The 26643-nt window shown below is 45.8% G+C and overlaps 1 protein-coding gene across 3 annotated transcripts in view; it reads left to right on the top strand.

Moving 5' to 3' along the window:
* The window catches only part of TBK1 (TANK binding kinase 1), a 517762-nt gene that overhangs the window by 260108 nt on the left and 231011 nt on the right, over nt 1-26643 (top strand). For all 3 annotated transcript variants that reach the window (XM_085653411.1, XM_085653412.1, XM_085653410.1), the window contains exon 8: nt 3440-3619. In XM_085653411.1, the coding sequence (XP_085509537.1) occupies nt 3440-3619 (180 nt within the window). The remainder of the gene's footprint in view (nt 1-3439; nt 3620-26643) is intronic.

Raw genomic sequence — 26643 nt, forward strand, 5'->3', positions numbered from 1 at the left:
CTGAGAGCACTTTTTCTACAATATCCTAATATCCACTGCCAGTGCATATGTTTCTGTTGGTGCCTTCACATTTGAGAACACTTGGTTTTCATACCCACCCAATTTTACACGTTTTTGGTCTTGTATGTTGTATTCCATGCAAATTATTCAGTATTTTGAACTGACCAGAATTGCTTCACCTCTTGGACATGTTAATACTTAATTTCGTTGTTTTTCAAAAAGTGGCCTTACCACCATTTTTACTTCTTGCTGATATTTCAAAGGTTGTCAGCTGTGTTTGCCATCAATATTCAGTATTTCCCTGCAATTAGCTTTAGTGCCAGTTTTTCCCCTTTCACCCTCACGTTTATCAGCAATCCATCCTGGGATCTCCATGTTTTCAGCCATTTTGCTAGGGAAAGCATCACTTGTAGATACTTTGAGGATTTTCCATAGCTCTTTATAACACTAGAATTGCCAACTGCATTTGTATGCATCTCCTGGCCATAATCTAGTCACCTTCATAATCCTCCTCTTCTACCCCAACATGTTCAGCACAGTGCTGACTTCAGTGCTTTTATAACTGTTCCAGTCCTGTTGGGAGCATTCCACCCCCTCCTCTTTTTTTGTTAGTTATGAGTAATTGTAGGTTTTGGTGGTCAGGCACACATGGTAGTATGTGTGTCTAGAGAGTTGAAGGTTTAATAATTTGGTTTAGAATGTGAATCTTTGACTTGCTGTTCAGTAGTCAGACTGTACCTGTGGGGTTCAGCGTTCAGTTTATGAAAAGAAAACAATCTCCTCCTCGATTTGTTCCTAGATAATTTTGCCAGTTGCAGTTGTTGCTCCGCTGGAGTACTTGGGTGGTAGCATTGGCAATAACATACCATTTGTACCTACCCAGCTTTCTTCATCCTTTCAGTGCTCCCTGTATTAACGGTGGACATTTCTTTTTTCCCCCCCTCATGTGGTACTACCTCCCGATGTTATACCCACTAGTATTTAAAAGATTGGATAATGCTATATCCCCTTTGCCCCTTCACAGACAGATCTATAGATTATTATCAGACATATCCTTGGAGAACCTACAGAGCCTGCTTTTCCAAAACATTTGTCTAATTTCTTTCTTTACTATCTTTAAAAACCCCTGGGCCTCAAGTGTGGTGTGTGTTTTATAGAATATAAAGAAATCTAGGTAGAGAAGTTTAGCATCAATACATCCCTGACTCGTATCTACACTTTCACCTCCAAGCTGGACGAGCTGGGAATTTTTTTATCTCTATCTAGCAGGCCAAGTACTCTGTCTCTTAGAATGTCATAAGAAAGAAATTTAAAGAGTGCTGCTGTTTCTAGCACTGAACAGCGGAACTCTTCTAATGCTTCACGTCTTGCGTAAATGTAATCTGAGATACTTCTAGATTTTTGGCAAGAAGCCACTTTTTTGTTGTCCAATATTTTTAGTGGGAATAACACCAATATGTGCTCTTTGGTTCTTAAACTTGAGTGAATTCAGTATTCTTTTATGTCGACCCACATTCTAGTGAAAGTGAATTGGAGTGCAGGGATCCCTACCTTTATCAAAATGCATCTGCATATATTGAGGACATGTTCTCTGAACTCTTCGCTCATTTGAACCCTCTTGCCAGTGGGCCTCTTAAGAACTATAGGATGCCAGAGTGAACTGCAGGTGTGACTTTGACAGGGCTAAATTCTTAAGCAAGCCAGGCATCCACAGATATATTGGAGAGGTTATTGGTTTACAGCTGCAACTTGCTTCTTTGCAACGAGAAAGCTTGCCATGGGTAATTTGCACGATGCTGCTTGGCTACACCCAGTGCTTCCTTCTTAATAGTTATCCCTATTTAGAAATTCCAAATTCTTTCTTGGTCTGGACTTGTCTTTCTTTTTCTGATTTGAACTGTTATGCCAGGTACTCACTTTCTGTACTTTCCCTCCCATTGTTCTCAATTTGATTTTGAAAACATTTTGTGTTTGGCACCTTTGGACTATCTCTGAGGTGCTTGCAGCATGTGCTGTGTACCATTTATGTGCTCATTTTCAGCAAAGCACTCGAATGTCACCTGTATTGTGGGCCTTTAGTAGGCTTCCATGACCTGAATGAGTATTGTTCAAAATTCAGTCTGATACACACAGGTATCAATTTTTATGGGTCTTACTTTCTCATTGACTCGTTTTTCATTATGCACCAGGTCACCTTCTTTTGCTACTGTATTAAAACAAATTTACTACTGAGGCTTACTGTTCAGAAATGTAGAATTGTCAACTTGTTTTTTTCTGTTTCTGCAACCCTTTCTTGGAGCTTTCTCCTCTCACTTCTTTGCTCCATGTCTTACCACTTTTCCTTCGAGGAAGCAGAAAGTATTGTTTCATTATATATGCTGCTTTGTAGTTTATTTTTTGCCATAGTTCACAAAGTCCTACGATACCATAACTTGGCTTTTAGCTGTATCAATAACCTATAAAATAGTCAACTGTTCAGACTTTGCACACAAAGCCATTAGTGTCCGCATAACAGTCCTCTTAATATTAATAATCGTATCCAGGCTGTTCTGAAAGAACTCAAATGCTGCAGAGGGCTGATGACCATCAAGAAATGTTGTCCTTGGTGGTTCCTTTTTAACTAAAGGCATCAGAATGAGATAGCTGGAATTAGATTTTTTAAAGTGTAAAGGTTGGGTCACATAAAACCTGGACCTCGGATAGATTGTTTTAAGCAGGCTAGAGTTGTGTGAGGTGAGGATATGTTTTATGTATTTGTGATACTGATAGTTGATCTCTTTTATGTCAAATCAGTATTCACCTATTTTAGATAACTTCACATTTTAAATAACTACATAAATTTCTATTTCATGCATTCATGAAGCACTTTGGTTACTATAGCATTAAAAGAGAACAAACTGAAATAAATATGTAATTACTAAATTAAAGAGGGAAGTGATTCACATTGATCATATGTGAGGTCCATAGTCTAAGATACATAGTAGCAGAAAAGAGAGGTCATCATGTCACTTTGGTATTTTCTGAAGTAAGTCTCATCTCAAGGTAGTGGAAGAGAGATAGGAAATCCTAGACATTAGAGTGTTGGGAGTGCAGTGATCGCCTCTAAAACATTTGTATTTTGATGGGCAAAGCAAAAAAAAATTTGTGTGGTAGTCACTAGCATGGTCATTTGTTGAACTAGACAGCGTTATAAATTCAGCCCTCATTTGACTGGCATTGAACAGTTCGATCTGCAGAGTAAACTCCAGCAGTTGAGGATATACGGATTCATCAACATTGAAACAGGGACTTCAAAATGATTATTTCTTTTTCTAAGCACTTTGATTTTGACATCCAATATAGTACCTTTCTTTAGAGGTTTGAAAACATTAGGTCTTAACTAGCATTCTGCATTTCTGTCAAAGTAACTTTTTTATTTTTCCTTTGTCCTGTGTTTTAGCGGCTTGCAGAATTTGCTGACACCAGTTCTTGCAAACATTCTTGAAGCTGATCAGGATAAGTGCTGGGCGTTTGACACATTTTTTACAGACACTAGTGATATTCTACATCGAATATCAATACATGTGTTTTCACTCCAACAAATGACACTGCATAAGATCTACATTCACCGATCTGATGAGTAAGTGCCTGTTCGTATTATTTGTCACAGGTTGTGCTAATTTCACAGCATGAGGTAATATTTTTAGTCCACATGTAGGTGGGCGTAAGTTACATATTATGAATTTGAAGATCTGCATTTTTTTGTGGCATGCACAGTTTCCTTTAACACAACATATGTAATGGTATATCAAAATAAACAAGAATCGATTAACAGTCTGAATAGAAAAATAATAATGCATCAATCGTTACAAAGACAGAATGTTTATTAAGGAATGGTGTGGGTTTCATTTCACCTCGTCGCTACAAAGCTGTCAAAAGTACATGCTTAACATGCTTGAAATGAAAATGCTTTTAAAAGATTAGTGGTGGAGAACACAGTCTTTAGCACCCTAACAAAAGCCAAACCACCTGCTATTGATATACTGAAGCAATTCACACTAGAAAGTTATTGCTTCCAAGTGCATGTCTTCAGGAAAACCTGGACATAGTCTGTAAAAAGAAGTTAAGCCACTTAAGGGTATGCAGGTGTCACTGTTGCGTGCTTACAGGCATCTTACTACCCTGCTCACGCCGTCCTACCCAGCTAGCAGTCGAGTTCATCTTGCATCAGCTAGTTTTCAGGAAGATATACTTGCCTAAATCAAGCTTTTTCTGCAGGACCAAGATTAAGAAGGGTGAGACAGAACATGAATCGAAAAGGAAATTGAGTGTTCAGGGAATAAAACAGTGACCTAAGATCAATAGACTAAGTGAAACAGATGGGTCTTTTGTGCCTTCGTGAACATAATATGGTGTGGTTTGAGATGGAGGGGAAAGAGTAGCAAAATTCTTGACTGGGATAGCGATCTCTAAATCCTTTGTACTTTTGCTTGGGCAGCTGAGCTTGTTCGCCTTGATTCCTGTAAAGGTGTCTCTTTATGGACAATCGGGCGGTAAGGGTGTTGCTTGGTGGACAAACGCCTCCAGAAATGACCGTGATTAGGCGCATCCCTTGAGCGCTGATGCCTATTACTTTCTTCTTTGCTCTTTGATGCGGGTCTGGAGCTCTGTATTCAGCTTTGTGTGCTTTAGCAACTCCCAAACATATATTGTCATCATCATCAAGAATCTTTATTTCGGTAATATTTCAGCCATAAAAGAGCACATAAAATAATATATACAATATAAAATACAGTAATAAAACAGTAACTACAATTTCATGATCAAGTGTACACCAGAGCTACTAGCCACTATTTGCAATTATAAAACTCCTTTTGATCCAAGTAGCATACAAATAATTCGAAAGTGCTAACACAATATGACCTGCAGTATCAGATTTAAAAATCCTTAGTGCATCTGAACATTTCCTGAATCCTAAATTTCTGCAGATAGGTACAATCCACTTCTTCCTTATTCTACTATAAAGAGGACAGAAAAATAAAATATGGCATTCATCCTCATTGTTCGTACCACAGCCTGGACAATGGGAGTCCCTGGACAGGGACCATTTACTGGTAAGGCACGCTATAGGAAGTGAGCCAAACGTCCATTGTATGTAAAGCTTCCTGGCCATGACAGGGAAAATTACATCCAGATAATCTTCGAATAAGTATACAGATTTGATCTCTAAGAACGATTTTACCATGGTACCATTCTGTGAATCATGCAGCCAGACATTAGAGCATCGAGATCTATAGTGCTCAGTAAATAGGTTCCCTGAGATCTCGCTGCAGACTGTTACTGGATTAAGCCACATGTCGATAAGGCCCATTTTCAAGAGTTCATCTTTAATGTAAGAGAGCCAAGGAATATGCACTGCCTTGCCTATACTCAGAATTTCTTGTAATTCGATTCTGTATTGCAGGAGCTCGGGGGTCAGCCATATCCTCCTCCAAAACCTAAGGGGTTTGATGGCTAGTTCCTCCTGGATAGGGAATATGCCCAGATCGAGTCTCAGCGGTAAGAGAGGTGTACTTTGGGGGAGCGAGAGCAACTGCCTCAGAAAATTATTCTCTGCTTTGGTCAATCCAGGTCTGACGGCATGCCCCCAAAGTTCCCCACCGTACAGTGCTGCCGCTCTAGCCCTCGTTTTGTAAATTTCAAGGCCAGGGCTAATGGGTTTATAAGTGGAGGCATTTGACATTTTTAATATTCCCCCCGCTGTTTGGGTCAATTTAAGTTGTGATTTGGCAAGATGCGGGGCCCAGGAGAGATTTTCACTTAGTGTAACACCTAAGTATTGAAATGTATGAACTCTCTCTAGTGCAACCGAGTCTAAGGTGGGGGGTGGTCTAGTGTGTGAAGAAGGGTTAAAAATCATGTATTTAGTCCTGTCTACATTTATCTGTAGACCATGTTCACAGCAGAAGTTGTTAAAACCTTCCAATATGCGTTGGATCCCCATGGGTGACTTAGATAAAAGCAAGGTGTCGTCAGCAAACATCATAGCCGCGACTTTCTTGCCTGCCAACCTGGGTGCATCGTTATTAGGCACTGCGTCCAGGTAAGATATCAACCCATTTACATATAAGCAGAACAAGGTAGGGGCCAGGACACACCCTTGCCTGACTCCCTTGCTCACCGTGAACCTAGCAGACAAAACTCCTCCTCTTGCACACCTGACCTGTGCAACGTTCTGGGTGTGTAACCTCACCAATATCCCCAATAGGGAATTGGGAACTCCCAGATCTCGTAGGACAGCCCAAAGTTTACCCCTGGGGACAGTATCAAACGCAGAGCGTAAATCAACAAACACCATATAGAGGCTGCCACCCTCTATTACCACAGTCTTCCAGTACAGCATAATTAAACGGAAAATCTGATCCATGGTGGATGTTTTACTTCTAAAGCCGGCCTGGTATGGCGAAAGGATTTCATTCTCATCGGTCCCCTCCTGCAAACGATCTAATATAAGTCGTGCAAATATTTTTTGGGGGACATCAATGAGGCTGATCGGCCTGTAGTTAACGGGGAGCAGGGGCGAACCCTTTTCATATATTGGTATAATTTCCGCTCCCAGCCACGAGCCCGGAACCTCTGCACCATACAAAATGGAGTTGTAAAGTGCGCATAAATACGGCGCCCATATCTTTGGCTGTTCTTTGAACATATCCCCAGGTAGCTTGTCAATACCTGGTGCTTTGCCCATTGCTAGTTTTCCAAGGGCAATGGAAACATCCTCTACGGAAAATTCCAGAGCCTCGGCGTCCCCAGGAGGAGGTGCATAAAAAGGCAGGAGATCTAGATCGGAAGTTGCTGCATATAGAGATTTAAAGTGGGATTCCCACACCCCCGCATCTAAATTAACTTCAATTGCGTTACGGGGTTCCGCACACCCTGAGTTCACGATAGCCCAGAATCTTCTCGGTTCCTTATTGGCAAGTGCAGAGGCTAAGTTCTCCCATCTCTCCCAGTCCCAGTCTATTTTTGCCTGCTTTTGTACTTCTTTATAGGCAAGCCTAAGGGCACGGATCGTTAGCCTATCACTGCCAATTTTAATGGCGTTAATCAAATCAGATTTGGATCTCCTACATGAGGCATTGTACCAAGACGAGGAGGTAGTCCTGGGCTTCCTGTTAGAAGTGGTAGGATTAAGAATACCTGCAAGAGTGTCAACCAGATCCTGATGGACAATAAGCAGGTTCGCCGAAGTGTCCAGGGACAACCCTTGGGCCCAGATATCACTTGCCATTTTGAGCAAGGGAAGGATGGCTGTGTATAAACTAGAAAGTGCATCCCTCCTCTCACGCAGAGTCGCCCACTTTACCCTCCTCCTGTTGTTAGAAATAACCAGGCCTGGGTCAGCGGTCGGTTCCATGTGGGCTTTCGCAAGTTTGGGCAGTTCCATTTTCAACAACAGTGCGTTGTGATCGCTGTCCGTTCTATTCAATACCTCCAGATCCACAATCCTTGACCACATCCTGGTCTGAACCATGACGTAGTCTAGATGGGATTCCTGATCTTTTTTATTGTAGGTATACTTGGAGGGAATATCTGAGGGCATCCGACCATTAACCGCCCTGACTGAATTATGGAGGGTTAGGGTCATGATCTGCATGGCCAATGGGGTCCAAGCCTTTGCATAAGTGGACCTACATTGAGGGATTCCCCAAAACTCGTCTTCATCCAATAATGAGCCCTCATTCAGCCCTTGCAGAGGCTCGTAATGGCAGTTAAAGTCTCCTGCAATCACATAGTGAATGTCTCGATTTAAAGATTCAAGAAAAGCTGATAATTCCCCAATGGTGTTAGATTCCTTTGCCAAGGCAGTAGGTCGGGAATACACATTCACTAGAGCCAGTTTATATAAATTGGGCCATATCATAAGGACACATAGAATGTCATCCGAGTTTGTCTGAATCAATTCCACCCTACAGCCCAGATGTACACCGACCCACGTTGACAAACCACCAGAAGGGCGGCCCTTGCCTCCCCATCGGGCTAAGATATTATAGGCCGCAAACCCCACTCTATGAGCCTCCTCCCTGGCCCAGGTCTCCTGAAGTAGGATCACATCAGCGGTGTCAACAAAAGTACCCCATGCTGGACAGGCTAGCTTATTTTTCAGACCCGCCACATTCCATGATATTACATTCATGCGCTGTGGGTAGCACGGGGGATATGGTGAGGGATCCAATTGGCGGAGAGAGCCACACTGCTGGTATGTTTCAATTGGCCGAAAAGGAGCAGTACTAGCACTTTCTGGAATGACTGGTAGTTGCTGGGGAACAGAGGTCAATGTAGAATTCTCTAGGGGGACACTACTAATAATCCCTACGGGGGTAGAGGGGCTCCCCTGGTTGCAAGGTGGCAAGATCCTTTCCCTTGTTAACTCAATAGGCTCTGAGCCTGTAATACTACCACCCAATGAACCCAGTGCTACATGATTATACCTAGCCAGTCAGTCAACCTGATCAAGGCAACTGAACCTATTTGAGCATAGGGGATAGGACCATTTTAAGTCGTAGGAGGCTTGCCTTGGTTTCCCACCACCTCCCCTATGCAAGTGCGGGATATAGGTCCAGCCAGTTTCTTCTGTCCTCAGTTGTTCATTGGGATAGAAATAGGAGAGAGGGCGCACCCCAATTTTTGTATCTAAGCGAGAAGTATCCCAATTACAGATATAATCTGCTGTCCTAGCGTCCCGAAAATTAACTATGACGCAATCGCCAGGTATATTTTTAGGGGTGCACCCCACCCAACTCACCCTTCTGACCATAATGATCTCGCATCTAGCATACGGAGGCAAAGGCCTATGAGTGCTAAGCCAGTGTATTACCTTATTTTTCAGGTTGGGAAAATCTTCAGTGCTGGGGTCATTAATTTCAGGAACTCCTGTAAGAACAACCAGGTAAGGGCTTGCTTCCGGGGGCAGATCTAGTCTCAGGGGAAGCCTAGAAGCATCTCCCTGAATTTGCTTCCGCTCCAACCTCCCATTTACACTGTCTTTGACCGAAGGGGCCTTTCCTGTAGTAATACAATCTGTATGATGGTCGTTGGGGGGCCTGACTTCATGTTGCACTTGTGGGAGAATATGTGTAGTAACTGGGGCTGGCTGAACTATGACAGGTGGAATAATGGATGACCGAGTGACTGGACAAACGACAGAAGGGTCAAGCACTACCCCCCATCCCTAGCGGTGCAACCACATTTACAGGAACATGGGGGGGAGTGGTTTATTATTAGCACCATCTACTAAACCCCTTATTTGATGTTCAAGCTTAGTGAGAAGAGTCACCATGCCATCCAACCTTGATTCCAAAGGTCCCAAGAGGGTACGCAGCAGTAAGTCTAATTGTTGCGATGGTATTGCATCCCCAGCTATCTGTGGCAAAAGGGTAGAAGAAGCATGTGCCTGTACAGGGGGATCCCCAAAGGACTTGGAAGGAATAAGGACTGGGGGTGGAGAGGGTGCCAAGGAAATGTCTCTCCAAAGACCACAGGCTTTAAGCTACAATGTGATTACAGGAAGAAGATGCCAGTCATGAATCTGCATGGTGTTTGCCTCTGGTGTCTAGGCATCTGTCATGACTTGAAGCTATGCACCAAATACTCCCTGATACACTTGAAGGTAATCCGAGAGCGCAAAGCAAAACGCTTCTCCGAACATAAAATGCAGGGCAGATCACACTGTCCTGCTCTTGCTATTGGTCGCAGGGCCACTTCCGCACCACCTCCCTGTCTCTCAGCAACTCTCCAGGTAAGTCAAAGTCCAAGTTGCGCCATAGCACAAGAAAACCAAGTGGGTCTCATCTCCGTCAGTAAAGTAGCAATACAGTTAACACTCCAAACAGCAGAGTCAGCTGTTGTCTTCATACTTGGAGCCCATCCTGAGACTGTCCCTGACCTCTCGTTTCCCATTGTGTTGGCGACCATGTAGAAATTAGATACCTTCAAGGAAGCCATGCCGCACATTTTTAAGGTGATGCCGGGCCCCTTCTGGACCAACTTGGGGGTCCTGAATTGCTGGTCTGTCGGTGGAAACTACCCAGGTGCTAACTGATCCCATTGGGCCTCCTCCATCTTTCTGCTGGCATGAGTCCATGCTTCACAAGCCTCGGAGGCCACAACGGTCCTAACCAATCTGACGCTGACCCAGTCTTCAGTTGCGCCCACTCTTGGTCCGGTTCTGCTACCCATTTCGATCCAGAGCCTACGTTCGCCCACGGAAAGCAATACATGTCTGGCTATGATATAACTGAAGCGCAGCTCCCAACCCTGGATGACTCCTACCCTATTACTGCGTGAGTCCCTGTTTGAATCAGATTCAAGTGCAGTCCAAGAGCTTCAAAATGTTTCACATGAATGTAACGATCAAGAGGTGGGCAACTTGCTCCCCCCTCGTTATACTGATGCTCGACTATACTTTGATTTACAAAATTGTAGTGGCCTAGACACTTCTCTTGAAGCACAAGTGGTCTCTCCAACAGGACCCCCTACTGATGAAAGTGCCTCTTTTCTCATTTGTTGTCCGCAGAGAATTACTAGATCTTCAACTTCTGACTATGGAAATAACAATCAGCGTATTAAGATCTTGCAGTTTGAGCCTGCTGTATCCAAGTGCTTGTTACCATTAAATTGAGCTTTAGCAGATACCCTGGTGGCATTATCGATAAATCTGTTTTGGCTCCCCCAGTTAGTTGCCTGGTAGCTTGACAGCATAGTCCATCCCCTGTATACCCAACTTTTCTAACTCATCACCCAACCACTGAATGCTTAGCAGTCCAAGATTCCATGACTTAGGTCAGCCCTAATGCCTTGCCTTCTACACTGCCACATAGGAAGTCTAAGTGCTTGGGTGCCTTTGGCAAACGATCATTCTCTTCCACCAGCTTTGCCCTAAGATCCTTGAACACTGTGCATCCTGAGCACTTTCACACATGTTCTTTGGGACATGGTCCGTGAGATCTTGGCAGCTGTCCCTGATAAATTAAGGAGCGCCAATTCCTGAACAATTCAGGATGGACAAGATGCTGCTAAATATGCCTTGGGGGATGGCCTTGACACAACTAAAGGAATGGCAGTTTGCATGGGTACTGGTGTCATGATCACATGTCCTGTCTGGATGCATGCCACAGGTTTTTCCGGTGACGTACAGCCTTTGCTCATTGACATGCTTTTTGATGGTTCCAGATTTTTGGGAGAAAAGACTGACTCATCTCTAGAGCTTTACAGCCTGATTCTATTGCTTACTCTCACTGTCCCATCAGTTCTATCAACAGTACAGAAAAGTCAGAGGATACTCTCGGGGCCTAGCTTGCCACCACAGGCAGCCTGTACAGTAGTCAGCCAAAACATTTCATGGCCCCTAAGGACATGCTGCAAGCAAAGATCCTGGACACTACCAAAGATTGCACTCTTCATCTTCCTTCCCACTGCCACTATGGCTACCATGCCACTTTGTTTTTCCCTTTCAGAGCTATGCTGGGCCAGTAGGTGGCAGACTTAGATTTTTCCTACCCATCTGGACAGCTAAAATGTCAGAGCAATGGGTGTTTCAGATTTTTCAGGGAGGATTACACCCTGCCCTCCACATTTTACCCTTCGTGTTTCCACTCAAACTTCAGCAGATCTTGACACTCCTTCTGCAGGAAGTGCAAACTTTTTTTTACCAAAAGGTCCTTAGAGCGGGTCCCAAAGGGAGAAAAAAGGCAGGGATGCTACTCCTGTTTTTTTTTTTCTTTAACAAAGAAATACAGAGGGTTCAAGTGGATTTGGGTTCTTTGTCCCCTTGCTCCCCGGAATGCTTTTCTGCAGGGCTCACACTTGCATATGCCTGGTCTGCAACCCCACAGATGCTACCTTTGGTTCATAGTGTTTTTGGAACATTTCCAGTTTGCTCTTCTGTCACTCGGCCTCACATCTCCCCACGGGTGTTTACAAAAGTGATGGTAGTGTTTGTGACCCATCTTCGCAGGTGCAAACATGATCCCACTGATGCCTTTTATTAATGCCTCTTTGGGACCTTAACCTGGCTTAACGTTTGTGATGTGCATGCCTGTCAAGCTGATACAGAGCTGTTCTCTGTAACTGTTCACCATCAAGACAGTGTTTCTTATCGCAGTTACTTCTGCACACCGAAATGCAAGCACTATCAGTGCATCTCCCATACACTACCTTCTTCTCTGACAAATTGATGCTGAAAACTCATGCTTCATTTCTAATGAAAGCGGCATAGCCCTTCCATGTGGGTCTATCTGTTGCCCTACTTACCTTTTTCTCTCTGCCACATCCCTCTAATGTATAAGAGGCTTTATCAGCTAGACCCAAATAGAGTTCTCAATGCCTACATCAAGCATACCTGAGAGTACCGAGTTGATGGCCAACTTTTTGTGGGGTTTGCTGGTGCTAAGTAGGGGAGCTTGGTGTAGAAAGGAATCGTGTCCAGGTGGATCGTCCTGTCCAAAAAGACATGCTATGCCCTTTTAAAAAATGAGTTGGCTCCAAAAGTAGAACACTAGTGATATGGTATCATCCATCAATTTATCTACTCATAGTGACCACCTAAGTGTTGTCTTGAGGAAGAATCGCCACCTCACAAGGCATCTTTTGGCAGGCATGCCCAATGTAAGTTAGGAGAACCTCCCCGTAAGGCCTCATAAAACTCTGACAGGAAACCTGCTATGCTGCCAGTGCCATATTTTGAGTCTCATAAAAAATAAAATATTTACCTCAGAATCATTGAGGACCCTTGTGAGCATAAGTCTTCAACCTGTCTACATTTAAGGTACTGTTTATGCTACTTAACGCACCATCTCTTTCACTGTCGATTGACTCTGGCATTGCACTTGACAACCTCTCCATCACCTTCAACAAAAGCATCAATGACCGTGAAGCCTAGTCCAAAGGCAGGCCAACTGTTGATGGTACCACCATTGAAGGGCTATATGATACAGCAACTCATGCCTTAACCATGCATGCCTAAACAACGCAGTCTGAACCACGACTGCTCCTTTACCTTGCATGGCTTTACCATGCATGTCTCTACAACAAATTTCGTTGTAAAGGCATGTTTGGTAAAGGGAATGCTCTGAGCCTTAAAACCCTATACTCCAGCCCTGCAATCCAGCCTGCCACAGCTCTAAAATTGAACCCAACTTCCCATCCTGAGCCCTAAAACTCAGTCCCCTCCCAAAAAAAGACCCCAAACAGCCCTAAAACGGACCCCCAGCCCTAAAAATAGCTCCCCCCCCCACCCTGAGCCCTAAAACCTGCCCCACCCTGAACCCTAAAACCAGCCCCAGCCCTAAAAACTCCCCACCAAACCCGGCCCCAACCCCACTTACCAAGCCACCTCCTGGTCCTCCTTCTCCCAATCCTTCCTGTTCCTCTCCCCGTCCGTCTGCTCTGCCTCTAGACTGCTGACTGCCTTAACCACACTTACACATGGTTAAGGCGTATGCGTGGTTCAGGCAAGTGTTGTAAATGCTGTTTTCCCTATTGAAGACACCATTATTTTTGTCACTGAAAAAGAAATCCATGTCTTCACCTCCAGCTCCTGCAAAACACACCATGGCTCCTGAAGATACTTAACCAGGTAACGCCCTGCAACACTTGCCTTCAGAAATTTTAGATACTGAAGGAGAGTTGCAGATTGGAGGACTCTTCAACGCTGCCACCAGACAAATGTAGAAACGTAAAGTGCCAAGAATTGATGAGGAGGATACGAGGAAGAGAAATAAAGGGAACCATCATGAGGAAAAGGTTTCCAACTGGGGATGCTGCCATCCTCATTACAATCAACATTCGATAAATTCGGTCCCATTGTCTGGAACCACCAATCCTCAGCGTACCTGTTGCCCTTATTGATGACCTTCACAAAGCGATGAAAGGTTACTTTTGTTGTACCAACAACATCAGCGCACCTGGAAGGAGCATCAAAGCCACCACTGCATTATCCTCAGTAGGCACCACCACAAACTCCTAGGGCAGTTTTCCTCATCTGTCACTGCTACTCCTGTGACTCTTCCCCCTCAACCTCCACCGGTGAGTCAGTGCTCACGTATGAGAACAGGTTCCTCAGGCGACATGGATATGGAGGAAGAAGGGAAGTTTCTTTAGGATCAACAGATTGCAAAAGAGACATGGATCTGCAACTGGTGCACATAGACTCCTAGCTGGATGACATCACTCTCTTTCAGTCTTTTATAGATAAAGCATCAAAGGGATTTGATGTAACAATAACAGAAACTGAGATACATCTCTTTCTCTGTGTCTCAAAGAAGCATCCAGATAATCAGTTTAATAATGTCCTATAATAGACTGCATTTGGAAAGACGGAGTGAAAATTCTATAGAAGACCCCTCTGTGGCAGCCATATTTACAGACACTCGTTATGAAGTACAGAGCCCCTGATAACACACCTGCATGCTTCATTCGGCAATCAAATGTGGATTCTGTGGTAAAACAAGCTGCACAGCGCCAGTCAAATCAAATCAGGAATATTTATTTAGCGCACATATCACCCTAAAGTCTCATGGCACTTGCGGAATCTCAGGAGTTAGATGTAAGCATGGCCGGTTAGGAGTTGAACAGCCAGGTTTTTAATTCCCCGTGAAAATGATTATGATTTGAGATAGCGCACAAGTGCAGAGGCAGTTTATTCCAGCCATTCTAGGATAAAATTGTCCGCTTTGGCACAACAGTTTTCATTGTTCTGCAGCATACATTAGAACTGCAGCCATTAAAACTTCCAACTCTCTGGTTATAGTTGGCTACTGTTATGGCCATATGTGGGCTGACATGATCCTGTATCTCAAACATCTTCTGAACATTATGAAAGAAGTAGCTCTTGTCATTCTTTAAATAGTGAGACAAGGGCTTAACTGCTAGAGTTGATGGGTCCATAGATTGGGCTGGCACTGGTTGTAGACATACGTCAGGAGTCATAGTTCTTAGACAGTGTCCTAGAGTCCTAGATTTGCAAATTGAAAGTGAACATCTTTTCGAAAAGCAAGTGTTCGAGGCATATGAGCTGCAGACCGTACACTGTGCATTAGATTGCCAACTGGTGTTGGGCTCGGATGCTTGCACCCTGTTGTTGTCTTGGAAGAAGTCTTTTGTAGTCACGAGATAGGTGACTCCTTCCTTGGCCGATAGTGCGCATGGGCATCGACTCCATCCTCAGATAGTTTTTTTCCGCCATTGGGTTCGGATGTAACTTTTGCGCTCCGGTTCGAAACTTTGTTTTTCAAATTTTTCGACGCGCAAACTCTCCGGTATTGTTATTAATCGCGTGATCTTTGACGCGCAACTCAACAACTAGATTCCGGTTGTCTATGCGGGCCGTTGGGCCCATCCACGCAGTCGGGCCTACAGCTCATGGAAAGGACTCCATTTAAAAAACATGCCCCCAGTGTGGAGCTAAATTCCCACACAGTGACCATCACAAGGTCTGTAACCTGTGTCTCTCGCCAGAACACGACGAGAACAATTGCCAAGCCTGCGTCTCTTTACGATCAAAAAAGACCATCCGTGATCGTCGGGCCCTACGACACATCATGGCGCTGAAAGCAGCTCCGGCACCAGTGGACATCTTCGATGAAGGCCCAGGTGTCCCAGAAGAAGATTCTGAAGACCTCGAAATCGGCACCGAAAGCAAGTGACCACCCTACTCTCAAAAAGAAATCGGCTCCGACCACCTCGACGCTGAAAGAAAAACCTTTGGATCCAAAACCAAAGCCTTCGGAACCGAAGAAGATTTCAGTCTCCATAACCAAGCCAAAGGACTCTAAAACATCTCCCCGCTCGGACCCGAAAAAGTCGGCGCCAAAAGCGGTTGTCGAGGAGGAAGAACTTTTTCGATCGGATCCCGTCGATCCAAAACACAAGACATGTGGCCGCTGTGCCACAAAAGAAGAGGAAGCTGGACACAACAGACACTCCTGCAGTGCCTCTGAAGAAAAAAGTCTGTGCCACTTCACCTATTAGACCCTTTTCTCCTGTTTTTCCTCCTATACCTCTCTCACCTCCACAGCCTACACCACTTTCAAATACATCACCACTACAGGATGATGATGATGATGATGAAGTCGGGGCGGGGGGGGGGGGTTAACAATGACCCTTTCACTGACCCTGACGATGATACGGACACGCCACAGGATGACTGTGACGATTATGATGACCCAATAGATCCCCAGACCTCCCAGATCCCCAGCAATATCAAACAAAACCATCTCCCCTAGATGACAATGTTGGATTTAGGCAGCTTGTTAACAGAACTGCTATTTGCCATGGCGTTCACATGTATTCAGACCCTGCAGAGGAGGATTTCCTCCTAGACACTTTTGAACTGTCGCAAAAATCTGTACAAATACTGCCAATGCTCAAAGGGGTCATTAAACACGGCCCAGACATATTCAAGGACCCAGTGAGAACTAGAATTCTCAATCCCAGGATTGATAAAAAATACAAACCTTCCCCCGACGATCCCGCCTATATCAGAGGGCAGCTACCCCTAGACTCACTAGTAGTGTCTAACGCTAGAAAACGTGCCAACTCACAAACCTCCGGTGGCGCACCACCTCCGGACCAGGAATCTAAGCTGCTAGATGCCTCTGGCAAAAGAGTTGCCGCCCAAGCAGCCAATCACTGGCGCATAGCTAATTACCCAAGCATTACTTGCGAGGTATGATAGGGCTCACTATGACAGACTAGAAACCCTATTACAACACTTGCCTGATCAGTACAAGACTCTGGCAAATGACTTGATTCAGGAAGGCAAATTAGTAACCAATGGCTCAATCAAGTGTGCCCTTGATGCAGCCGACACAGCCTCTAGGTCCATTAACACTAGTGTGCTGCTCAGACGACATGCCTGGCTACGCATTTCAGGCTTTAAACAGGTACAAACCACCATCCTCAACCAGCTGTTCAATAAAGAAAAACTCTTTGGACCGGCTGTAGACACAACCCTGGAAAAAATAAAAAAGGACACCGAGACTGCTAAGTCCATGGGAGCATTACAGTCTGCATCCACACATGGTTACTTTCGTTGCTCCTTTTATAGAGGAGTATCCAAAAACATGGGGACAGACACTTCCTCCACTTCTTACAAAAATACAACACAAACATCCCCCGATAGAGGATATTTTAGAGGAGGATACAGGGTAAATAACAACAAAGGAAGAGGCCGAGGTAACAATAACACCCGGACCTCCCCCGTTACTAAACAGTGACTTCCCTCCACTCCCCCCAGACCATTCCACTCCGGTCGGGGGAAGACTTTCACAGTTCCTGCCTGTCTGGAACTCCATTACAACAGATAAGTGGGTAAGACAAATTATCCAGTATGGTTACTGCCTGGAACTTACAGCAACCCCGCCCACCTTACCACCCAAACAGCGTCCAATGTCCACAGAACATCTCACGCTCTTAAAACAGAAGGTTCTCTCACTGCTTCAAAAGCAAGCGATAGAACCAGTTCCCTTACAGCATCAAGGAACAGGGGTTTACTCGCTGTATTTCCTAATCCCCAAAAAGGACGGCACCCTCAGGCCAATACTCGACCTCAGACCGCTCAATCTTTACATACACTCAGATCATTTCCACATGATTACTCTTCAACAGGTTCTTCCACTACTTCAACGAGGCGACTTCCTTGCCACACTAGACTCAAGGACGCCTACTTTCATATTCCCATTCACCCCGCTCACCGGAAATATGTAAGGTTCATGGTGGACGGACAGCACTGCCAATTCACAGTCCTACCATTCAGCGTTACCACCGCGCCCAGAGTGTTCACAAAATGTCTGGCGGTAGTAGCAGCACACCGCAGAAGACAACAAATCCATGTCTTTCCATACCTCGATGACTGGCTGATAAAAGCCAAGGCACAAAAACAGTGTGTTCATCACACTTACCAAACCATCCAGCTGCTACACAACTTGGGATTCACAATAAACTACACCAAGTCACATCTTTAGCCCTCCCACATACATCAGTATCTAGGGGCCACAATAGACACCTCCAGAGCTCTCGCATATCAAACTCCAGCCAGGATAACCAGTATGCAAGCCCTAGTTGCCAAATTTCAACAACAATACTCCCTCCCAGCAAGGGTATTCATGCAACTCATTGGAATGATGGCCTCCTACATATTTATTGTACATCATGCAAGACTTCAAATGCGCCCCTTACAGGAATGCCTAGCATGTCAGTGGAAACAGGCCCAAGGACAACTAACAGATCTGGTGTTGGTGGACGGCCAAACACATCGCTCACTGCAGTGGTGGAACATACAAAACATGTCCAAAGGGCGACCGTTCCTCGAGCCAGTTCCACAGATAGTGCTAACAGCAGACGCATCACTCACCGGTTGGGGAGCCCATCTCCTAAAACATACAATTCAAGGCAAATGAACCACTCAACAGAAAGTGCTCCATATCAATCACCTGGAATTACTAGTAATATTCCTAGCACTCAAATCATTCCAACTACATCTGCAACACAAGACTGCCCTAGTCCGGACGGACACCATGACAGCCATGTATTACATACAAAAACAGGGGGGCACACATTCTTTGCCGCTATCCCAGCTCGCACAAAGCATTTGGAGATGGGCCATTCCACAAAACATATACCTGCTTGCACAACACCTTCCAGGAGTTCACAATCAGATTGCGGATCTGCTCAGTCGACAGATGCAGCAAATACACGAATGGGAACTTCATCCCCAAATTCTTCAACCATTTTTTCAGTTGTGGGGTCTACCAGAAAAAGATCTGTTCGCCACACACACACAAACGCTAAATGCCCAACCTTCGCCGCCAGGTTCCCACACCCATTATCCAAAGGCAATGCGATATGGATGAATTGGTCAGGCAGATTTGTGTATGCTTTTCCGCCACTCCCACTGATTCCCCTAGTAGTACGGAAGCTCAAACAGTCTCTCAAAATGATCCTAGCGGCTCCCACATGGGCACGTCAACCTTGGTCCACGACCCTGTTGGAACTCTCAGTAGTTCCACACCTAAAACTACACCTCTCCCCAACAGTCCTAACGCAGAACCATGGAAAAATAAGACACCCCGACCCAGGTCAGCTGAATCTAGCAATCTGGCTCCTGAAGTCTTAGAGTTCGGTTATCTTAACCTTCCGCCGGACTGTATGAATATTATTAAACAAGCCAGACGTCCAACTACTAGAGCTTGCTATGCAGCAAAATGGAAAAGATTTGTCATCTACTGCAACAACAATCATATTGATCCGCTGGATGCTTCCATCCAGGACATCATTTTATTACTTGTTACACTTGCAAAGATGTAATCTGGCATATTCATCCATAAAGTTACATTTCGCAGCACTTGCAGCTTATTTACAAAATAGACAACACTTGTCACTATTTAGAGTGCCTGCAATTAAAGCGTTTATGGAGGGCCTTAAAAGAATAATTCCTCCCAGAATACCACCCTCTCCAGTGTGGAATTTAAACATTGTTCTTACCAGGCTCATGGGTCCCCCATTTGAACCTCTACATAAATGTGAACTTCAATTCCGCAAATGGAAAGTAGCTTTCCTTGTCGCAATTATCTCTCTCAGGAGAGTAAGTGAGATCCAGGCTTTAACCATACAAAAACCAGTCTTACAAATACATCGTAACAAGGTGGTTCTCAGAACAAATCCAACATTCCTTCCCAAAGTCATCTCTGCTTTTCATCTAAACCAATCAGTTGAGTTACTAGTGTTTTTCCAAAACCCAGACTCAGTAGCATAGAGAGCCCTTCACACGCTAGACGTTAAAAGAGCACTATTATATTAAATCGACAGGACTAAGCCCTTTCGAAAAACAAAACAACTGTTTGTTGCCTTCTCTCCACCTCATAAGGGTAACCCCATCTCCAAAGCTGGGATCGCCAGTTGGATAGTAAAATGTATTCAAATATGCTATCAAAAGGCTAAATGCACATTAACAATTCCCCCTAGAGCGCATTCAACACGCAAACTAGGGGCTTCAATGGCATTCTTAGGGAACATCCCCTTAGATGACATATGTAAAGCAGCAACATGGTCTACACCGCACACCTTCACCAAACACTACTTTGTTGACGTGCAGGCTAAACAACAAGCTTCTGTAGGCCAAGCTGTTCTTAAAACACTTTTTCAAACCACTGCAACGGATACAGGTGACCACCGCTAGGGGAGACACTGCTGTACAGTCTGTGCACAGTGTACGATCTGCAGCTCATATGCCTCGTACGGAAAATGCTACTTACCAGTATGCATTTGTTCTTGGCATGTAGAGCTGCAGATTCGTACACGCCCACACGCCTCCCCGGGACCTGTACCTGTTCCAGTATTATCTTAATTAGATATATTCACATGGACATCTTTTCTATTTCTTACTGACTCCATCATTTCCCATCATGGCGAAAAATAATCTTAGGATGGAGTCGATGCCCATGCGCACTATCGTCCAAGGGAGGAGTCACCTATCTCGTGACTACAAAAGACTTCTTCCTAGACAACAACAAGATGCAAGCATCCGAGCCCAACACCAGATGGCGATCTAGTGTACAAATCTGCAGCTCTACATGCCAAGAACAGATGCATACTGATCAGTAGCATTTTCCTTACAAAGCATTGTAGACACTGGCATTGCTCATTCTCTGGGAGTGAATCAAGATCGATGGCAGGTGCCTTTTCATAGAGCAAGGGGATTGGTCATCCCATAGTGGAAGCTACCAGACCATGTTGCCTTCTTCAGCAGCAAGCACCACTGACCGCATACTAAAGGCAGTTATACTATCCTTCTTTATCAGGCTAAACTCCTTATTCATCTTACTCCAGATAGCAAGCAGCCTATGAAGTCCTCAGGCTAAGGCACGCAACATGAATACACCCCTCAAGTGGGCAGCAGAATCTGTCTTTTGGTTTTAATAGTAAAACAGGACATCCGATCATTGCTTTTGGATCTGGTAGGGTATGGGTATATGCTTGAGTTTGTCAAATGCTGTTGCACTTTCCACTGTGGAAGACCACACACTACCAGTTGTAGCTCTTGCAATCAGAGATACTGTCCATGCTTCACAAAGTAGCTCTAGAACCCCTCCTCCAGTTACCATTGTTAAAAACTGTTCTAATTCAGATTTTTCCTGTAGAAAAGAAGCTGGGAAAAATATTCCTCATTCTAGATCTTCGGCAAACCAACTCATAGCAGAGAAAACACGTTCATAATAGTAACCCTGAAGGAGGATTTTCAATTACTTAATAAAGGAGAAATTTTGACTCCATTTATGGGATGCCTGCTTCCATACCATACACCTTTTCACCCCTGAGCATCACAAGTACCTAATTTTTATTTTTATTTTTTAATTTTTGAAAACCTTTATTCGTGCATAATAAAAGAACAAATACGGGCCTACAACCTTCAGGCCGGCCACGATACGGTTAAGCACTGATACAAACATTACGGCCCCTGTGCTTCAACGGTCAAGATTAGCAACGATTTATGAATTATACACTGGAGAGATCCTTGACACCAGGGAAAGGAGAAGTGAAGGTTAATTTTAAAGTTTTTCAAAATAATTTTATCAGGGAAAAAGTCAGTGAAGAATAAGAACCAAGGAGATTCGAGTCCGCACGATATCTTCACCACACGGGAGAGCAGCAGCATCATTAAAACAGCAATGGAAGTAAAATCTCAGGCAGTGAGGCAATGCAGTTATATAACAGGATAGTCACATGAGCAATTACGCACCCCTCCAGTGCCGCCCCCACTCAGTCAACCCCACACCCGGACCCAGAATCGAAACAAGTATAGCGCAGAAACATAAAAAGAAAAAAAGGCCCATAGAACTAATTAGAAACAGTAAATTACCCCCCTACCCTACACCAATGCGGAGGCTACGGCCTGCCCCCCCCCCCAGCATAGTGCCTGTCGCCCAATAAACCCGAAATATAGACAAGAAAGAGAGTAAGAATAGAGTAAAGAAAGATAAGAAAACAGTACACCTATGATAAAGGGGGTGAGAAAAGAATAGGACTATTCTAATCTAAACTCCCAAAAAGAAGAAAGTGGGGAGGAGCCTACGTATCATCAGAGCGCCCTAAACCATCGGCCATCTATGGCTTCCACACACTGAGAACCCACTACACCAAAAGCGGTCGTGTGAAAATGAATTGCCACAACAATTTAAATGAAGGAAGACAGATCGCGACTAGTGCGCACAAAGTATACATACAGTTCCAGTCCCAGTCCAGCCCATCCGTGAAACCATGGCGATATAAATCAGTCTAGCCCTGGCCCGATCGCGGGCTTGAGATTAAGCCAGCCCCTACATGAAGGCCCCGCATCCCGTGCAGACAAAGACAATATGGCCGCTTGGGAGAAGATGGTGAAGTAGAATCACAAAATGGCCGCCGACCATCTGTAGAGGTCCCTTTGTGCACCACATAAAGTCCAGACATGGCATGTAGAGTACAGGAGTTCCACAGAAAAGAAGCAGTAGGCCACCGTGAACGATTCCTCGAGGATGTTAGGTGTTGCTCAGCTGGATACTCTTGCAGACGCGGTGAGGCAGGCAACAATGAAGCAGGCAGCAATGAACGGGGAAACAAAGTATCCGCTGTTGAGCTGGAGAGCAATTGATCCTGGGTGCCGGGAAAGCCAGATGCAGGCACCAGTGTAGCACGATCACACACAGCCGTTGCGTCCCCGCAAGAGGACAAAAGCACTGGCAGACCCACGCCATGTTGATGACAAACGGAGCGCTCACGACCCGCAGCCGACAGCCTGGAGTCAAACTGCTCACTCAGCGCCTGAAAGCGAGCACACATTTGTAGACGAAAGTCCCGCAGGACGGCCAGAACGGAGCCGCATGTCAGCGGAAGCTGCACCCCCACATCGGCAGCAATCCGGGACGGCACTGTGGAGCTGGTGTCTGGTGGAGGGAGGGCGAAGCGGGCAGCGGGCAAGACCGGAGTATCACCCCCCAGCCGCGAGCAGGCAAACAACGCAATGTTTTACCGCCGGACGGTACAATGGCCAGGGGGGGGGGTCGTAGCAAGGAGTCAGTTCCCCTCAGGTCTGCGCCGCAACCGGGAAAGCCAACAGTCGCCTCCCTTCCCTCAGGTTCTCTTTGCAGCCGACTAGGCAATAGAAGAAGGGGGTCGGCAGCCTCCCACAGCGCGGTCCACAGATCGGGGCAGGAGACCCGCCGCACCGGGGCTTACCTTACAGCCCCAGCCCTTCAGGCGCAGGGTGCAGGAGGTGTCTGGCCGTCCCTCCCCAGGCTCATCTGGCGACAGTCCGTGGTGTTAGGTGAGGTCGGGACCGCGGGGCTCGGGTTTGCGCTAGCGGGTCCGGTGACTGCGGAGCTTCCAGGGGGCCGGCAAAGGCCACCATGGAGCAGGGGTCCAGGGCGGAGAACAAAAGCACCAAGAACTCCGGCATCCGGGCGGGCTGAGACTTCGGGGAAGCTGCGGCGTGGACAGCGCGTCGTCGCACACGTTTCACCTCGAGAATCGGCAAGGATAGGAATCAGGATGATAGTCCGGGGCCAAGGGCCGACGGAGCCGGGCGCTCAAGCGTCTGCTCCGGTCGCCATCTTGGCTCCTCCCCACAAGTACCTAAATTTGAAATAGCTTGCCACCACTCATAATTGTAAGAGGTATCCTTTGGCATCAAGTTGGCACCAAGCATATTTAAAAAGTGTGCATGGTCTCAGTAGAAGTAGTCAATCAGTACCAAGCTCATCAAGTTTTTCTGTATCTCTATGACTGGTTGCTGAAGAGAAGGTACTTGTTCGAGGCATGTGAGCTGCAGATCACACACTAGGATAGTAGATCGCCATCTGGTGTTGGACTCGGATGCTTGCAGGTTGTTGTCGTCTTTGGAAGAAGTCTTCGTGGTCACGAGATAGATGACTCCTCCCTTGGACGACAGTGCGCATGGGCATCAACTCCATCGTTAGATTGTTTTTTTCCGCCATTGGGTTCGGATGCAACTTTTCCGCTCCGGTTGGAAATTCCAATTCCAAGCTTCTCGAAGCGTAAAATTTCCACAAAAACCACCGAAGCACCTTCATCTTCGACATTGATTTCATCGGCTCGATTCCGGACGTCACCGTGGGCCTCTGGGCCTATCCATGCCGTAAGGCCTATGGCTCATGGAAAGGACGCCTTTCAAAAAATGCCCCCCAGTGTGGAGCAAAATTTCCACACAGTGACCATCACAGAGTCTGCAACCTGTGCCTATCACCTGAACACGACGAGACAAGCTGTCCAGCCTGCGCATCTTTTCGATCCAAAAAGACCATTCGAGATCGAAGGGCTCGAAGACACATCATGGCACAGAGACCAGCTCCGGAACCAGAGGACATCTTTGATGAAGGCCCCGATGTCCCAGAAGAAGATTCCGAGGATCTCCAAATCATCTCCGAAGCAGAGGACTCAGACGACCCCATCACTCCTGGGCAATGTGTGAGTACTACTGCCCCTGCCTCAACCCCTCCAACACCAAAGGCATTGGTCAAGACTTCGCCTGTTGGCCCCAGTCGAGACCGAAAACATCCTTCAGAAGCCCCGCCTCTGAGCTCGGCTCTGAAGAAACACAAGCCTTCCGGTAGCTCGGGGCCGAGCAAACCGCATTTCATTGTCCCACCGGCACCTTCGGCACCGAAGCCAAAAGACCACTCTGCACCGAAATCGGCTTCGACGCATTCTGCCCCAAAAACGCCAAGGCCAATAGATAAACCGGCACCAAAGGTTCCCAAGCCTAAAGATCCAGCTTTGGCTCCGAAACCATCATCGGCACCGAAACAAACGGCTAAGGACTCTGATACACCTCCTAAAGCCAAAACCTCCATGGATCAGCCAAAACCTCGCTCGGAACCGAAAATATCGGCACCAAAAACTGTTCCTGAGGAACAAGAACTTTTTCACCCAGATCCCATCGATCCAGGGCAGAAAAAGATTTATATTAACCCAAAGACTGGACATGTCACAGCTGTGCCATGTAAAAAACGGAAACTGGACACACCACCTGCCCCAGTTCCTGTACACAGGAAGGAATCTACAACATCGCCTATGCCCCCTTCTTCTCCTATACTGCCTTCTAACCCACCTCCTCTGCCTACACCTTCACCATCACATACACCTCCTCCAGATGATGATGATGATGATGACCTAGGGGGTGGGGGTGATCCTAATGACCCGTTCACGGACCCAGATACCTCACCACTTGATGATTGGGCATTCCCTCTCCCAACAGACATGCCAGAACCGCAGCCATATCCCTCCAAACCATCTCCTCCAGATGATCACCTAGGGTTTGGCCAATTATTAAATAGAGCGGCACTTTACCACGGCGTCACAGTGCCCTCCGACGCACCAGAGGAAGACTTCCTCTTAGACACTTTTGAACAATCTCAAAAGTCAGTACAAATCCTACCTATGATCAAAGGAGTCATTAAGCACGCCCCCGAGATATTTAAAGACCCCGTCCGTGCTAGGGTTCTTAACCCTAGAATAGAAAAGAAAAATAGGCCTGCCCCTCAAGATTCTAATTACATCAAAGGACAGATACTTTTGGATTCTTTGGTCGTTTCCAATGCTAGGAAACGCGCCAACTCCCAAACCACAGGAGATACACCACCCCCGGCAAAGAATCCAAACTGCTAGAAGCCTCTGACAAAAGAGTAGCAGCACAAGCCGCTAATCATTGGCGTATTGCCAACACCCAAGCCCTATTAGCACGATATGACCGGGCACACTACGACCAGTTAGAGAATCTCTTACAACATCTGCCTGAGCAGTATAAAACCCAGGCAAATGACCTTATCCAGGAGGGAAAGCTTATTTCAAATGCGTCAATTAAATGTGCGCTTGACGCCGCAGACACCGCCTCTAGAGTAATTAACACCAGTGTGCTCCTTAGACGACATGCCTGGCTACGCATGTCAGGCTTTAAGCCAGAGGTACAAACTACCATACTTAGTCAGCCATTCAACCAGGAACAGATATTTGGACCAGCAGTAGACACTGCCCTTGAAAAAAACCACAGAGACTGCTAAGTCCATGGGAGCATTACAGTCTCCACAACCACGTGGCTCCTTTCGGCACTCCTTCTACAGAGGAGCCTCCACAAATATGGGCGCAGACACCTCATTTACATTCAAAGCCACTACACAAACATCCACCAGTAGAGGATATTTTAGAGGTGGATACAGAGGAAACAACAACAAGGGACGAGGGCGAGGTAATAACACTCGCACCTCCCCTGCCACAAAACAGTGACTTTCCTCCGCTCCCCCCAAACCATTCCACTCCTGTCGGGGGCAGACTAACACAGTTCCTACCTGTCTGGAACTCCATCACAACAGACAAGTGGGTAAGACAAATTATCCAGTTTGTATACTGCCTGGAACTCACAACTACCCCGCCACATATACCACCCAAACAGCGTTCAAAGTCACAAGACCATCTTACGCTCCTCAAACAAGAGGTTCTCTCATTGCTCCAAAAACATGCAATAGAACCAGTTCCCTTAGAACATCAGGGTACAGGGGTATACTCACTCTACTTCCTAATCCCCAAAAAGGACGGGACTCTAAGACCAATACTCGA

Source organism: Triturus cristatus, chromosome 4_1 (genome assembly GCF_964204655.1).
Source record: "Triturus cristatus chromosome 4_1, aTriCri1.1, whole genome shotgun sequence".
Lineage (NCBI taxonomy): Eukaryota > Metazoa > Chordata > Amphibia > Caudata > Salamandridae > Triturus > Triturus cristatus.